General features: G+C 46.6%; 2 protein-coding genes across 3 annotated transcripts in view; one reads left to right on the forward strand and one right to left on the reverse strand.

The window, feature by feature from the left end:
• Positions 1–17217, reverse strand: part of Fbxl20 (F-box and leucine rich repeat protein 20) — a 56917-nt gene extending 39700 nt beyond the window's left edge. The window contains exon 1 of one of the 2 annotated variants that reach the window (XM_051158468.1): positions 16888–17217. In XM_051158468.1, coding sequence (XP_051014425.1) covers positions 16888–16935 — 48 coding nt within the window. In that variant the 5' untranslated portion in view covers positions 16936–17217. Of the gene's footprint in view, positions 1–16084; positions 16219–16887 lie in introns of those variants that run through there. The other variant, XM_051158469.1, reaches the window with a different exon arrangement.
• Positions 233–7954, forward strand: LOC127200163 (ADP-ribosylation factor-like protein 2). The gene is made up of 3 exons (XM_051158276.1): positions 233–283; positions 7374–7715; positions 7889–7954. Exons 1-3 carry the CDS (start codon positions 233–235, stop codon positions 7952–7954), a joined length of 459 nt encoding a protein of 152 aa, XP_051014233.1.
• Positions 17218–17641: the final 424 nt, after the last annotated feature.

A 17641-nucleotide genomic window follows, 5' to 3' on the forward strand; every position in this document is an offset into this window, starting at 1 on the left:
CTGGGAATTGAACTCAGGACCTTTGGAAGAGCAGGCAGTGCTCTTAACCTCTGAGCCATTTCTCCAGCCCCCTCTCCTGGTATTCTTAACTGCAGGCACATCCAAAATACTCAGGCAATACTCGATGACTGCATCAGTCATTAGCAAATGTTACTGAACTGGATGTGGTGCTGTGTGCCATAATCCTAGCACTTGGGAAGCTGAGGCTGAAGGATCAGATGGACCACAAAGCATGACCACCGTAAAAACTGTATCGCTGGCTACAGAGCTGATGACTAAGCAGGTAAGAGCCTGTCTGACAATTGGTGTTGGGTCCTGGACCCACTGAGAAAAAGAGGCTTTCAAGTTGTCCTCTGACTTTCACATATGCCTTGTGGCACACAAGTCTCCAGTTCCTCTTACAGACATCAAAATGATATAATGTATACTGTATGTACAAATTAACAGCACCTCAAAATACGCGTGCTGGGTGTGGTGGCACATACGCCTTTAATCTTAGCACTCAGGAGACACTCAAAAAAAAAAAAAAAAAGTATGTGTGGTGAGCCCAGGAAACCCGAGGCAACGTAAAGGCGACAGATGGAGCCCTGAGTGAACGTGTAGTACTGACAAGGACCGAAGCCTCAGACTCACAGAACTGGCAACACTTCCTCTGGGTGAGTCTCAGAGGCACGGCAGATTACAAGTGTTTTTGAACCAACTGCCCAGTGTGTGTAAAACTGCGACGTCTTCCTCCAAGATGACTGCAGCCTGAAACTGCTCCCTACAGAGAGCTGCTACCCTTCCATCTTGTACCGAATGCTGAGGTTCCTTCCAGGATGCTGAACAGTTGGTGCTGCTCCATCAGAGCAAGCGTGACCCCCCTGACCCCAGCTTTTCTGTATGTGTCTGTGGTTTCTTCATTATCTTGTTGCCCCAGCAGGTTTCCAGGACCAAGCTGTGCTGAACAAGTGGACATGCACATTTCCCCTCCCCGTGTGTGTGTGTGTGTGTGTGTGTGTGTGTGTGTGTGTGTGTACACACATTAATTTATTAGTACCATTCTTTTAATGGCTAAAGCCAGTTAAGGGGCCTGACCTGTAGCAAGCGGTTCTGGCTCTACCTGTGTAGTGTAAAAGCAGGGTGCTACACCATGCTGTGATCCCACACCAACACTTTGAATGTAAGGTAGAAAGCCAGGAGCTCAAGGCCATTCTTGGCTCTTTAGCAAGTTCAAAGCCGGACCACAGTACAAAGAATATGTACTATTGGTAACTGCACAGGTGGCTATCCTGGGTTCACACTGGGAGACCCAATCTCACAAAGCCTGAAAAATAAAAAGGGCTGGAAATTGTCACATAGTCCTGTAATCCCAACACTTTGTAAATGGAAGCCCCAGCATGAGGAGCTCAAGGCCAGCCTCAGCTACACTGACTTTGTGGCCAACCTGGGCTACATGAAACCTTATCTTAAAAACAATACAGGGAAATTAGATTTTCGGAGCATCAGTTTTCTGAGTAACAGAGTTAGGGGCTGGAGAGAGGTGGCTCAGAGGCTGGGAGCACCTGGTACTCTTACAGAGGACCTGTGTTCTGTTTCCAGCTCCCACATGGCAGGGCAGCTCACAACTGCCTGCCAGGCACATATGTGTTGCATAGACATACATGCAGGCAAAATATTCAAACACAGAAAATAAAAATAAAATTTAAAGTATCCTTTACCTAAGAGATATTTTTAAACTAAATTCAATTAAATCATAAATAGAAACACACTAACGTGTAGCACTTACACTCATAAAATAAACTATTCTCTAGAGTTTTAGTTTTAAGATTTAATTATTTATTCAGTATTCGACCTGCATGTGTGCATGCACACCAGAAGAGGGCACCAGATCTTGTTATAGATGGTTGTGAGCCATGATGAGGTTGGTTGCTGGGAATTGAACTCAGGACCTCTGGAAGAGCAGCCAGTGCTCTTAACCTCTGAGCCATCTCTCCAGCCCTAGTCTCTGTTTTTACAAATTAAATTCAAATTAAATCATAAACGTGAACATGCTGTTTAATGTATCAAACACTATTAATTTATTATTCAAGGGCTTGAGATATAGGCCAGTAGAAAAAGGTACATACATTTGCATTTACACTTGCATGCACTCTGTGTGTGTGTGTACAATGCTTGAAGCTGTATGTCCAAATTACCAAATAAGTTAAAAATATTGTTACCTGAGCTAAGAGCTAATTGTTTAAAATAGCTGACTTTCTGGAGGAGAATCAGCAAAATATGCTGTGTGTGAGGTTCATCAGTATAAATAACAATTCCTAAGTTGTTTTAATAAAACATACTCATTGGCTTAAAAAAAAGCTCAGTGGTGGGGCAATTGTCTCGTGTGCTTGAAGCTGAAAGTACTTAAGACCAGAAAAAAAAACCCCAAAATACTACACAAATAACCACACACACACAACGTAAACGACCACATACACCATGTAATAGATTTTTCTAGAATCACTAGCGAGTGAGAGCTGCTCCTTGGCACTCTTTTCCTAAAGCTGTTCTTTCTAGTTACATCTCAGGTCAATGTCTAGCCTCAGAAGCAGCTGCTTTAATTAGCTGTCTCATTAAAAGTGTGGTGTTTTAGCCAGGCACCGTGTTGCATGCCTGTAATTCCAGCACTTGGAAGAAAGAGGTAGGTGGTCCTCTGTGAGTTCAAGGCCAGCCTGATCTATAAAGTGAGTCCAGAACAGCCAGGGTTACACAGAGAAACCCTGTCTGGAAAAACAAAACAAAACAGGAAAAAAAAATGACCTGGGCATTGTGGTTCATGCCTTTAGCCACAGCACTTGGGAGGCAGAGGTAGGTAAATATCTGAGTTCAAGGTCAGCCTACTCCACAGAGTGCAATGGTTCTCAACCTTATTAATGCTGCGACCCTTCAATACAGTTCTTCATGTTGTAGTGACTTTCAACCACAAAATTATTTTCATTGCTACTTCATAACTGTAATTTTGCTAATTATGAAACATAATGTAGGGCTAGAGAGATGGCTCAGAGATTAAGGGCACTGACTGTTCCCCCAAAGGTCCTGAGTTCAATTCCCAGCAACCACATGGTGGCTCACAGCCATCTATAATGAGATCCGGCGCCCTCTAATGTAAATACCTGATATGCAACCTGCACCACCTGTGGAAAGATGGTTCGACCCCCAAAGAAGCCATGACCCACAGGTTGAGAATCACTATTTCACGGGCTAAGCAAGTTGTAAAAGACTTGTGTTGGATTTAAAGACCACACAGTTTCCCCATTTACTTTTTTTTTTTTTTTTAAGTTTTGTTTTGTTTTTTGAGACAGGGTTTTTCTGTGTAGCCCTTGCTGTTCTGGAACTCGCTCTGTAGACCAGGCTGGCCTTGAACTCACAGTGATCCACCTGCCTCTGCCTCCCGAGTGCTGGGATTAAAGGCGTGCGCCACCACGCCCGGCTATCCCCATTTACTTTGAAAAGTAGGAGAGTTACAGCGAAGAAATCAATGCTCAACTCTTTCTCCTTCTTTAATAGGACTTACAAAGATACTTAAGACAGTGGCAATGGATTAATCATCTCTATGCAGAGAATCACAGTAAAAGGAACTTTAGCGTTTAGACAATGAAGTCTGTAAAGGGAACGTACTCAAAAGTAACAGTGATATGAGGAATACTAGAATTATGTAGAGTAATATTTACAAAGAAACACAAAATACACATATAAGAATTCTTCTCTGGAGCCAGGCTTGGTGGCGCACACCTTTAATACCAGCACTTGGAAGGCAGAAGCAGGCGGATCGCTGTGAGTTTGAGGCCAGCCTGGTCTACAAAGTGAGTCTAGGACATCTAAGGCTACACAGAGAAACCCTGTCTCAAAAAACCAAACCAAACCAAACAAACAAAAAAACAAAAAACAACCCCCCCCCCCAAAAAAAATTCTTGGGGCTGGAGAGATGGCTCAGAGGTTGAGGGCATTGGCTATTCTTCACAAGGTACCAAGTTCAATTCCCAGGAACCACATGGTGGCTCACAACCATGTATAATGAGATCTGGTGCCCTCTTCTGGTGTGCAGGTGTACATGGAGGCAGAGCACTGTATATATAATAAATAAATAAATCTTTTAAAAAAGAATACTTTTTAAAGAATTCCATTGTTATTTTGATTATGAATGTCTCTGTGTGTACATGTGTAAACGCACATGAGTGCAGTGCATGAAGCAGACCAGAACTGGGGCTGCAGCTGGTGTGAGTCACTGGATATGGCTTTTAAGAACTTAGATCCACTGGACGAGCAGTGCGTGCTCCCAGCCACTGAGCGCCACACACATTTGTAAGCCTCAGTGTAGTGACATACTTGAATCCCTACCTATTCGGGAGGCTGAGGTAGGAGAATGGTGTGAGCCCAAGAACTCTAACAACACAGGGAAATCCTATTTACACTACATTTTAAACTTGTTTCAAAAGAGGTTAGACTATGGTCTAGTCCTGTTATGTTCCTTGAGACAGGGTAAAGCTCTGTAGCCCAGGCTAGTCTATAAAAACTCTCCTACTCCATTGTGCTCGGTTACAGGCCTATGTGCCACCACACCTAGCAAAAGTACATTTTATTAATTCACAACTAAATAATTTCTTTTTATAAACTGTATGATACATTAACATTTTCATTTTCCTACTAAATTTAATTTCAAAATCCAAATATTAAAAGATATAGATGAGCTGGTTCAAAAACCAGGATAAAGTGAAAACACTTTTTGTGCTTTGTTTTCTGAAACAGGTCTTCCTCCTTTGGATCTTACATGTTAGCTCAGGCTGATCTAGAAAATGCGGTGAGTCTACTGCCTCAGCCTCCAGAGCACGAGGATTACAGACCTGAGCCATCACGCTCAGCTTCCCTCTCCCATGATTCCTGTCTCCCCATGCATGAAACTTCGACAACCCACTGCTGTGCCAGCACAAATCTGCAAATCCTGGACTTGGCGTTTTGAGCTAACTGTTCATTAGTAGGAACTACAAATCATTTCCTTTTTCTTTTCTTTGAGCCATCTCTCCTGCCCCGTTTCCTTTTAATGAATATGAGTATTTTGCCTGGATGTATGTATGTGCATCACTTGTGTGCCTGGTGACCATGGAGGCCAGAAGGGGACACTGGATTCCCTGAAACTGAAGCTGTGTGTGGGTGCTGGGATTGAACCCAGGTCCTCTGCAACAGTAGCCAGTGCTCTTCTTAACCTCTGAGCCATCTCTCCAGCCTGTCTTCACCCACTTTCAAAGGATGAAGAAAACAAAGTAGAAGCAGCTTTCTTTCTTTTGAGACAGGGTTTCTTTGTGTAGCCTTGGCTGTCCTGGGCTCCCTCTGTAGACCTTGAATTCAAGAGATCCGCCTGCCTCTGCCTCCCAAGTGCTGGGATTAAAGGCTTGCGCTACCACTGCCCAGCTAAAAGTAACTCTCTGAGTCACATGAAATCAGGATATATTGAGTTGGTAATAACTTTGTTGTGCCTGCCAACAAAGGGCCACATAGGTATAAGAACTAGTAGTACATTTCAGTTCTGCGCTAATCCAGCAATCTTTCTATTTTTGCTGTCCTTCCAACCAACAAAATCACTTTGCAAACATGAAGCACTAGAATAAGCTCTGTCTACTGTATCTGGTTACTGCAAATGTTAAGTACATCTTAGTTCTTCTACCTGCATCCTTCAGTGGATCAGGGGCCAGCGAGATGGCTTGGCAGGTAAAGGGGCTTAGGGCCCATCACCAGGACCCATATGTGATGAGAGAGAAATGACTCCTGCAAATTGTCATTTGACCTCTAAGACCTCCCAACCCCATAAATATAATTAAAACACACACACACACACACACACACACACACACAGACGGATATGTTCCATAGTTAGCCAAATCCTTGTCTACTATAATCTAATGTAACAGGTGATTTTTAATTTTAAAACAGTTTACAGGACTAAGCAAACACGTTAACAGCATTTTAAACTGCAACTGTCAGCTTTGGCCTCAGTAAGGCCAAGACAATACTTTAATATCAAGTTTGTAGAAATATTTAGATAATAAAGAGGCTATTTACCCATCCCTGTAATTTACATGCTATCAATTATTTATATGCCCCCCCAAAAATTATCCCTTAATGTCATTCTGTTCATCTAAAGTCTTCAACAGCTAATGCACGTGGGCAGGGACAGAGCTCAATGGAAAGAGTTCTCGCCGTGTGTGTGTGTGTGTGTGTGTGTGTGTGTGTGTGTGTGTAAATCTTTGTTCTTAAAATTGCATAATTAAGAAAAATGAATCAAGCATAAATTAATCCCACAATCCAATATAACCCTATTGTTAGCTATGACTACATTAGAATCTTTTTTCTTGTCCCAAAACAACCACCACCACCGCCCCCCCTGCTCCCCCCTCCCCCGACAACAACAACAATCAAAACAGAAGAATTCTCTTTTTTTGTTTTGTTTTTCAAGACAGCTTTCTCTGTGTAGCCCTGACTGTCCTGGACTCGCTGTGTAGAGTGTTTATCAAGCAGACTGAAGGGCTCTAAGACGTAACCGTGTGAGACTGCAGTTGCACGTCTTGTTACTTCTGAGTTAATGTCTGGGTGAGACCCGCCCCACAGCTCACCGAGCAGAAACACTCAAATAAGCTCAGTGGGGGAGGGGGAGGGGGAAGGAGGGGTGGGCAGGAGGAGGAGGAGGGGTGGGCAGGAGGAGGAGGAGGGGCGGGCAGGAGGAGGAGGAGGGGGAAGGAGGGGCGGGCAGGAGGAGGAGGAGGGGCGGGCAGGAGGAGGACCCTTTCTCCCTGCTCTCCCTTGGATTTCCCTGGTTTCTTAGAATACTTTGAATATCTAAAAATACTGCTCCAGAACCACAGCGCTATCCTAGCTGGAGTACTGAAGTTTTCAATTCAGTTTCTAACTTGTCACAGTTAGGACACAGCATATCAAGGGACAGGAGCGGATCTTTAGCCAGTAACAGAAGTGCCCGTTGATGTGCAAGTAAAATGAGGCCAAGGTTTGAAATGGAAGAACTCTAGAAGTTAGAACTGTTTTTTAATTTTTAATTTTTAAATAGTAGGTATTGAACCCTGGCTTCACTCATGCTAGGCGAGCGTTTTCCCACTGAGCTGTACACTCAGCTCAGGGTAGAAGGTCTTTCAGGAGAGCTTGCTGCTCTTCCAGAGGACCTGGGCTCAGAGAAAAGCTTAGTTCCCAGCACCCATCATCACACCCTTTGTAATTCCAGCTTTAAAGGATCTGATAATCTCATCCAGCCTCCTCGGACACTGGCACAAGCGCGTGCACACGCAAGCGCGCGCGCGCGCGCGCACACACACACACACACAAAGTAAAAATAAATTTACATAGAAAAGGTAAGGGGCTACGGGATCCTGGGGCTTCTGACTGTTCTGAAGAAGGTGAAGCAGAAAGAGCAAGAGCTGCGGCTGCTCATGCCTAGAAAACCCAACCATCCTCAGGGGTTCAGTACAGAAGCTGTGGACACCATCTCCCCAACACTGGGCTTCAACATCAAGACCCTGGAGCACCAGGGGTTCAAGCTGAACATCTGGGATGTGGGTGGCCGGAAATCTCTGCGCTCCTATTGGTGGAACTACTTTGAGACCATGGATGGGCCCATCCGGGTGGTGGACAGTGCTGACCGCCAGCGCGGGCAGGACTGCCAGCACGAGCCGCAGAGGCTGCTGGTGGAGGAGGTGCACCCGGGGCTTCCACCTGGAGCCAGGACAGATACCTGCCACATGTGCCATCTACCGGGACACTTGGGGAGGGAGGGGGTCCCTTTGTTCCCTGGGCCCTGGGCTGAGATCTGGACTTGTATCTCTCTGGCTTTACTGATTCACCCTGAGTTTCAGCCCTATCCCTGCAGGAGCTGCCTCAGGGCCAGGACAAGGGCAGAGCTCAGGGAGGCCATGAAGCCTGCACAGGGATCTAGCTTTGTTGTGAGGCTTCAGGGAGACACACAACCTAAAATTGTAATTAGGCTGATCTTGCAAAATAAATAAATAAATTAATTAAAAAACATTCAAAGTCAGGGCATGGATGGTGGTGCACACCTTTGCTCCTAGCAATTCAGAAGTAGAGGCAGGAAGATCTCTGTGAGTTCGAGGCCAGCCTTCTCTACATAGCGAGTTCCAGGCCAGGCAAAGATACACAGTAAGACTGTTTAAAAAAAACAAAACAAAACAAAACAAAACAAAGAGCGATTCAACAGCATCTCCTGCCCAGCCCGGTGGTTCAGGTCTGTAATCCCAGTTTCTGAGGAGTACATGAGGGTCCATGGTTCATGCATCCCAAGAAGACTCAAGGCCAGTCTGAACAACTTAGTACGACCCTGTCTCAAAAGAGAAATAAGAGGGCTCAGTTGCAGAGTATTAGAAGAGCAAGTGCATGGTGCGGGGAACAGATTTGACAGCGTCACTAATCTTAACAGCATACTGACAAATGGCCTAAAATAAAAGGATACTAAAGTTTGAAAATGTGATTACTTCTAACATAAATAATGGTTTATTTGAGCATGGCAGCTCACATCTTCATCACAGCATTTGGGAGGCTGAAAAGAGTATCATGAGTTTGTAGCCATTTGGGGTATACAGTGAGCCCAATGCCAATCTGAGCTATGGAACAAAAAAGCCCAGCTAGGAAACAAAAGAAAAAACATGAGTTGGGCACAGTGGCTCACACCTGTAATCCCAGCACTGAGGAGGCAGAGCTCAAGGCCAGCCTGGGCTACAAAGTGAGTCCAGGACAGCCATGGCTACATAGAGAGACCCTGTCTCGAAAAACCAAAGCAAACAATGACAGAAAAAACAAAAACAAACAAACAAACAAACAAACATCACCACCGCCGCCCAACATATTGTAGAGTTTTTGCCCAGTGAAGACAGTCAGATAGTTGGGGAATCCAGTTCAAGGCAGAAAGGACTTCTAGAATACATGAGGTCCTAGGTGTAACCCTGGTACTGAAGAAAGAAAGGATGAGCAAATGGACTGTCAGAAAACGGTTTTCAAAATTAATCTCAACAGGCAGAGTGTGGTGGCGCACGCCTTTAATCCCAGCACTTGGGAGGCAGAGACAGACAGATCTCTGTGAGTTCGAGGCCAGCCTGGTCTACAAAGCTAGTCCAGGGCAGCCAAGGCTACACAGAGAAACCCTGCCTGGAAAAACAAAGCAAGCAAAGAAACAACTAAATAATTTTCAAAATAAATTGGTGGTGCACATCTTTAATGTCAGCACTCTTGGAGTCAGGTGTAGGCAAGTAAATCTGAGCCTGAGACCAGCCTGCTCCCCATAAGAGTTTCAAGGCTGCAGCACAGTGGGACCCTGCCTCAAAACAAAACATAATACAAAATAGACAACAAACAACAACAAAGCCAGGCATGACAGTTCATCCTTGGCTTGGGAGGATGAGGCAGGAAGACCAGGAATTCATGGCTTTGGCTACACAGTATATTTTGAGGCCAGCCTGAATTATATAACACCATGTCTCAAAAACTCAAAACCAGGGCTGGCCAGACGGCCCAGTAAGAGAAAGTGCTTATCCATTCCAGCATCGCAATTTAAGTTCGACCCTTCAAACCTAGAACCCACAGTAGGAAGAATCAACTGACTTCTATACCTACACCGTGGTACCTGTATTCACACAAAGACACTATATGCAAGTATGCACAAAACAAAAGAGGAGGCTGCAGAATTGACTCAGAGGTTAACAGCACTTGAGAGGACCCAGGCTCAGCTCTCAGCACCTCCATGGTGATTCACAGTTGTGCAACTGCAGATCCAAGGGATCGGATGCTCTCCTCTGGCCTCAGAGGACCCTGGCACACCTGTGGTCTATTGACATGCATGCAGGCAAGGCAATCATACACATGACATTAAGAACAAAATTTTACATCAGTAAGTATGGGTAGTGCGCAGAGTGCTCTTCAGAGGGTATAAAACCTTAAAGGAACGCTTTGAGGTTTTGTGTTGTTTTGTTTTTAAACCAAAGTCATAGTAGTACTGTTAAGACTGAGGTGGCAATTATAATTTTGGGGGGGAGCCTAGGTCTGCTGTCCAGGCTGATTTCCAATTCATGCACTCCAGTGGTCCTGGTACCTCAGAATCCCCAGTACCTCAGAAAACAGGTGTGCACCACCATGTCAGCTTGAACCAAAATACTGGGAGGTTGGAGAGGAAATTATCAGGGACATCTGGCTTTGTACATACAATTTATTTATTTTTTTTTAAACCACAGATTCATAGGTTACTGAACTAAAAGTTACTTAAATAATTGCTTTTAGCTGGGCGCTAAATTTAGGTGGCGCATGCCTTTAATCCCAGTACTTGGAGGGCAGAGGCAGGTGGATCACTGTGAGTTCGAGGCCAGCCTGGTCTACAAAGCGAGTCCAGAACAGCCAAGGCTAACACAGAGAGACCCTGTCTCAAAAAACCAAAAAAAAAAAAAAAAAAAAAAATTGCTTTTAGCTCCATTGTTTAGTAAAAGAGGAAAATCACCAGGCCAGATGAATTAAGTGTCAATAGTTCATGCAAAACCTAGATTAATAACCAGGTCTCTTAAACTGGTATAGTATGTTCTTTTAGCATGCAATATTATGACTTTGGATATTACTTTGGATAAAATGAACTGACGAAATAACAAACGCAGACCAAACAAACAAAACCAAACACTAAAGACAGCCCTACGGACACTTTAGCATGGAGCACTATGTATTTATATGAAAATAACTGAATATAAATGGAAGATAGACTCAACAAAATAGAGCCTTTCATCCCCTAGTTTATGGTCTTAACATCTCCAGGCACTGATTATAAAGTATCTTAATGTCAGCTTAACACTATGGCCTTTTAAAAATGCTAATTAAGGGGCTGGAGAGATGGCTCAGAGGTTAAGAGCACTGTCTGCTCTTCCAAAGGTCCTGAGTTCAATTCCCAGCAACCACATGGTGGCTCACAACCATCTATAATGTGGTCTTGTGCCCTCTTCTGGCCTACAGGTGTTACATGCAGGCAACACTGTATACATGATAAATAAATAAATCTTTAAAATTTGTAAATTAAAAAAATTTTAAGCCGGGCGTGGTGGCGCACGCCTTTAATCCCAGCACTCGGGAGGCAGAGGCAGGCGGATCGCTGTGAGTTCGAGGCCAGCCTGGTCTACAAAGTGAGTTCAGGATGGCCACGGCTACACAGAGAAACCCTGTCTTGAAAAACCAAAAATAAACCAAAAAACAAAAATTTTAAATGTTAACTCAAGTAAGAACTTTCCCCAGTACTATATTATCTTTATTATGGACCTATTAGAAGCATGACATAATAAAGACTGTACTGAAAAAGTAAAGACTGAACTGAAGAAAAAAAATCTCAATTTGGATCTAAGGGCAAGACTAGATATTTAAATGTGTTAACCTGGCTGAATGTAAAGTTAATGTCGGTTAACACAATTAAAATGAAAGACACACTCATTAATTTGACAGTACACACAAAATAAAATATATTCAATACATTTTAGGAAAACCACTTCTCCACACATTTAATAGGCTTTATGGAACTTATACTAAAAACAGAACAAGATAAAAATATTGAGTGTAGCCAGGTGTGGTGGCCCAGCACTCAGGAGGCAGAGACAGGAGGATTCCTGTGAGTTCAAGCTAGCCTGGTCTACAAAACAGTCCAGGACAGCCAAGGCTAACACACAGAAACTCTGTGTTGAAAAAAAACTGAGTGTAAAAAATAAAGTCAGGAAGTGGTGGCACACGCCTTTAATCCCAGCACTGGGGAGGGAGAGTTGGGCTGATCTCTGAGAGTTCAAGGCCAGCCTGGTCTACAGAGCTAGTTCCAGGACGGCCAAGGCTACACAGAGAAACCCTGTCTTGCAAAATGAAAACAAAACAAAGCAAGGTAAGAGACTGGGAGCTGGAGAGTGGGCTCAGTGGTTCAGCTAAGATAACTTAACTGCGCTGGGAGGGGAGCAAGCCGTCAGGGACCTCGGTCTTCTATGACTCTAGATCCAGGGAGACTCTATGTCTCTGACCGCCACAGGCACTTGCACTCCCATGCACGCACATGTACATTCACACACATACGTATGTATTCGCAAAAGGAAACTCTAAGCAAACAAACAAACAAACATCCCCAGAGATTCGAATCCCGGCCCTCTACTGTTAAACCACACAATTCAACACTTTTTTTTTTTGGTTTTTCGAGACAGGGTTTCTCTGTGTAGCTTTGGCTGTCCTGGACTCGCTTTGTAGACCAGGCTGGCCTCGAACTCACAGCAATCCGCCTGCCTCTGCCTCCCGAGTGCTGGGATTAAAGGCGTGCGCCACCACGCCCGGCTCCAATTCAACACTTTAACCGTAACCTCTTGGGTCCTAACTTTCGTTGAACGTGAGACAGAATCATAAGGATGAAAATTAGACAGCACATGTGGTAGAGTCTGAGGTGAGAGGGCTGTCGGAAGTTCCGTGCCGGCCTGCGTTACTCTGAGTTTCTGGCCATCCTGTGCTATGCGTAAAAAACAAAGTAGAGCTGAAGAAATGACGTGCTAGTTAAGAGTACTGCCAGCTCTTAGGAGAGAAGAGGGGCTCAGTTTCCATCACCCACATGGTGGCTCACAGCCATCTATATAACTCTAGCTCCAGGGGATCCTGTGGGACCTCTGTGGACACTAGGCAGGCATGAGGCGAACACACATACATGCAGGGAGAATAATCATAAAATAAAAACATAAAGTGTACCTTTAAAATGTACAGTACAGTACCAGAGTAACAAAGCAAGGACCATGGAGTTCTCTTTCATTCTCTACCCTAATATTACATGGATGCTGCAAATCTGGCTTACATAACCAGTGATCTTTCTAGGTTTGAACTTTAAAGTTTTCCTTAGGGACAGTAGAGGAGGACACAAGGTTTGAATAGGGTCTGGCTCTACAGCTCAGACTGGCCTGAAACTCTCTGTAAACTAGAGTGACTGGAAGTGGTGGTGGTGGTGGTGGTGATGATGACAATGATCAGGGACCGGCTTCGGTCTCCCCAAGTGCCAGGATTTCAGTTTCTGTATCTCTGGCTCTGCGAGTAAGATATAAAGCATGTGGCCTCTGATCTCAACAGTCAAAAGTATAGAAAACATTCCTAAACTGGACACTGTCTCGTGTGCCTGGAATTGCAGCACTCAAAAGGCAGAAGAAGATCACTGAAAGTTCTAGGCCAATTTGGGCTAAATACTGAGAACCTGTCTCAAAACAAAACAAGGGCTGGGGGATGTAGCTATTGCAGGGCCTTATGCTGGGTCCCCAGTATCAAGAAGGCAAAACAAAACCACTCAAAGAGAATATTAAAGCATTCCCCATAAAAAGGCTATAATAATGCACCAAGTATGCAAAGACCTGAGTCTCTCATCTTGGGTGGGGCAAGAGTCTTTCACTTGTATTAGTCATGATCAGAATCTGAAATCAGCTATTATTTTCTGTGCATATTTCCCGAACTCACGAAAAATTCTCTTCTGCAATCACCTACTTACTTAGAAATAATCCACCTTGTAGCCAAATGCAGTAGCACACACCTGTGATTCCAGCAGTCAGGGAGGCAGAGGCAGGTGGTTCTCTGTGAGTTTGAGGCCAGCCTGGTCTACAAAATGAGTTCAGGATAGCCAAGGCCATTACACAGAGAAACACTGTCTTGAAAAACCAAAAACCACACCAAAACACAACAAAAAGAGAAAGACCTGGGCCTTTATAACTGAGGATTTTTGTTTTGTTTTTCTTTTGTGGACAGGGTCTCTCTATGTATCCCTGAGTGTCCTGGATGGAACTCCTTATGTACACACTAGATTGGCCTGCCTCTGACTCTGGAGTGCTGGGCTTAAAGGTATACCAACAATGGCCTGTAATTTTGAGGGTTTAAAAATTCACAAAGCAGCCATGCGTGGTGGCGCACGCCTTTAATCCCAGCACTCAGGAGGCAGAGGCAGGCGGATCGATGTGAGTTTGAGGCCAGCCTGGTCTACAAAGCAACTTCAAGACAGCCAAGGCTACACAGAGAGACCCTGTCTTGGGGAAAAAAAAAATTCACAAAGCAAGAAGGATGGTGTGGCACTCCAGCGGCAGAGGCAGAGGCAGAGGCAAGGGGATCTTTTCTGGGTTTGACACCATCCTGGTCTACACAGAACAAAGTTCTAGGACAGCCGGGGTTACACAAAGAAACCCTGCCTAGAAAAAAACAAAAACAAAACAAACAAACAAACAAATAAAAATCATGAAGCAGAGCACTTGGGAGGTGGAGGATCACCTCAAGGTCAACATGCTGCAGGGAACCCCATCTCAAGAAAAACCAAACAAAACAAGCATTTGAAAATAAGAAACAGCAAAGTAGTTTTAAAGCACAAACGACAATAAGTCTTTCCCAATAACCACTCTACAACTTAAAAGAGAATAGCAAACTGGTAGAGGACGCACTTAAGTTGAAAAGGTCCCACCCCAACCCACTCAGTCGCCATCATTTTGGACTCCTCTGAGAGCACCCCTAAACCGGCAAGTGTCGTTAGTAACTTCAAAGTAAGGACTTCTACAGTAGCACTGAATTTGAAACCACCATAAATTTACCTTTTCTGGACTTTCTACTTTAGGGCAATACATCGTCCTATCAGGTAATTTTAAAATATTCACTTATTACAAATACAGTGCTCTGACTGCAGGTACATCTGCAGGCCAGAGGAGGGCATCAAATCACATTATAGACGGTTGTGAGCCACCGTGTGGTTGCTGGGAATTGAACTCAGGACCTCTGGAAGAGCAGTCAGTGCTCTTAACCTCTGAGCCATCTCTCCAGCCCCGTATACAGGTAATTTTTATTATGCGTCTTCCCTCCCCTGTATTGCCCCCCTCATTAAGCTACACAGGAAAACTCTACTGTATCCAGTGACTGATTTTCTCCTGTCCTCACTGCAACTTAGTCCTGTAAGTGTGAACTGAAATTTCCATCACATCTGCCACACCTTTAATCTTTCTTTGTAACTCAACTTTTTCTTCATACTCTTCAAAAACACAAAAGACTAAACAGAGGTTTCGCCCCTACGTAAGACTTTCACCCCCAAGCCCATAAACTTTTGTCTTATCTTCATCTTTTAAAGGGAGCTGAAGGAAAACACTGGATGTTTAAAAAAAAAAAAAATACGAGAGAGGGAAGGAGAGATAGAGAGAAAAATACCAAATGCACGCTGAGCCTGGAGTGACCCCAGCGTGAGTCACTGCCAGGAAAAGGCCAGGTAACATTTCCCCTTGTTGTATAAGTTCCTTTGTCTCTCAGTCGTCTTCTTGCACATTACTACACTATTGTATTTCACCAGTAAGTTAAAATACTTCCCAGAGGAATCCCTTTCTCAGTGCGTGAATTCTCTTTAAAGAGATTTCTGACGGTCTACGGTTCAATTCCAAGACTACAAGCCTCCCTTTCCACGGGACAAACTTAAGCCAAAACCAGGAACGGGTTCTCCGAAGGCTCTTAGACCTTCCTCGCATTCTCTTGAACAAATATCTAAGTTACCAACAACAACGAACCACAAAAGTATAGACTAAACGGGGAAGAGGAAGTATTGGAACACTATCCAAACAGCACCAAAAACCCCACAGTCGCTTCTGATCATCCCAGCTTACCGCCCCCAACTTCCTACTTCCATCGAGGACTCATCGATTCCCGCTCGGGAGGCGATAAACCAGTTACGAAGGCAGCAGGCGCTGGCCAGTCGGGGACCGGGTGCTTTCACTGCGTGGTGGAAGGAGGCTAGCCAAGGGCTGGGCAAAGAATGGGAAGCTGGGTGTTATGGGGGGGGGGGGGAGGATTTAGGGCGCCAGGGCTAATCCCGACCGGGGCCCGCGGGTGGAAGAGGCAGCAGGCGAACCTCCTGGAAGGCGAGGCGAGCCGGTGCGCGGGGCTTTCGGGTCGCCAGCAGGGAAGGACACCGGGGGCGGGTGGCGGGCCGCACAAGGGAAGCGGCTCCCGTAGGGCGACTGTTTGGGGGTGCGAGAGCTGGCCTTCCTCGCCGCCCGAGACCCCTCCGAGCTCACACCTCAAACCTGCTCTTGGTCACTCCGTTCACGTCCCTCCTCATGGGGCCAGCGGGTGCGGCCCGGGCAGGGCGCTGCGGCGTGCGGAGTGCAAAGACAGGCCCGGGAGTTCCGGGAGCGGGAGGCGGCGGCGGCAACGCGAGGCCCGCCCGTCCGACGCGGAGGAGAGACCGCTCGAGTCCCGCGGGGCGGGGGGTGGGGGCTCCACCACCGCCCGCAGCGTCCGCTGCCGCGACGACTGCCAGTCTCTAGCTCGGTCCTCTCCAAAGCCTCAACTTCAACCCAAAACAAAAACACTCCCCACCTGCCAGCAACGCCGCTCCTCATTGGGCAGAGCCGCCCGGGCCACGGAACGCCGGGGGAGGGGAGGAGCGCTCCGCAGCGGCGGCGGCGGCGGCGGCGCGAGCCCACCCCTCCCCCCACCGGGCGCATCCCCGGACGGTGAGCCCGCGAGCCGCAGGAACGTGGGGTGGCCGGGCGCAAGCCCACCAGGACAAGGAGAGGCAGGGAAGTGCCCAAGTGTGCGTGCATGAGGGGGGGGGGCGGTGAGGGTGAAGGGGGGGTGATCAGCTGTGGGGCGGGTGCGAGTGCGCGCGTGCTCGCGGACCGACAAGAAGAGCAAAGCAGGGACTGAACATCACCGGACCCCTTCCGCCTCTGCGAGGATTTACTGGCACGCACCGACCCACGCGGAACCTGAGCTTCCAGCCTAGTGTCCCCAGTCCTAATCCAAGTCACTTCCCCGGCGGCCTGAGCTGGCACCCAAATCTTCCTGACCACCCAGCTCCCACCCTCTATCACTCACTGTCGCCTTGAACCCAAAGTGCAGCAGGCGGTCCCTGCTCGGAGCCATTTTCCTCGTCTTTCTAGACGTCTCTAGGTTGGGGCAGTGCTGCTGCCGCCGCCGCTGCCGTAGGTGCTGCCGCCGCCTCCCTGGCCCCGGTGAATTGCATTACGGGGTGCTGCGGGGAGGCCTAGGGGGCCGCTGCGGGGCGGCCGGCTCTCAGTGCCTGGCTCCAGAAGGCAGGAGCTGGTTGCGCCAAGAGGCGGACCTAGCGCCCAGCTCTGCCCAGGAGCTGGCAGCGAGACTACACCTCGGGGTCAGGGGTGTAGTGCCCCAGCCTGGCACCCATTCCTTGGGCCGGGGGAGGGGCCCGCGCCGGTGGGGCTGGGGGCTGGCTAGGCACAGGGGCCACTGGCTTCCCCGCCCCTCTGACCGGTGGCGCCCAATGGACTGTAGTGGCTGCCCACCCTCCAATCAGGGCGCTGGTTGGTGAGAGCCTCAGCCTGACGCCATTTAGGCGGGAGAAACAAGCATGTAAGAGCGAGTAGGCGGGGGCGTTTGCCCATCGGAAACTCAGACTTTTATTGGACTAGGTTCCTAGTATAGAAGCTAGTCTGTGCCATCTTATTATTTATGTTAACCCCAGCACCCAAGACTACTAAATCTATGACCTATTTTCCACGAATTATTAAAACGAGAGTGAAATTGCTCCTTCAAAGAATAAATCACATACTAAGCCTGCAATATTAAAACCTGTCACAAATCCCAGCCATCC

Source organism: Acomys russatus, chromosome 16, assembly GCF_903995435.1.
Source record: "Acomys russatus chromosome 16, mAcoRus1.1, whole genome shotgun sequence".
Classification (NCBI taxonomy): Eukaryota; Metazoa; Chordata; class Mammalia; order Rodentia; family Muridae; genus Acomys; species Acomys russatus.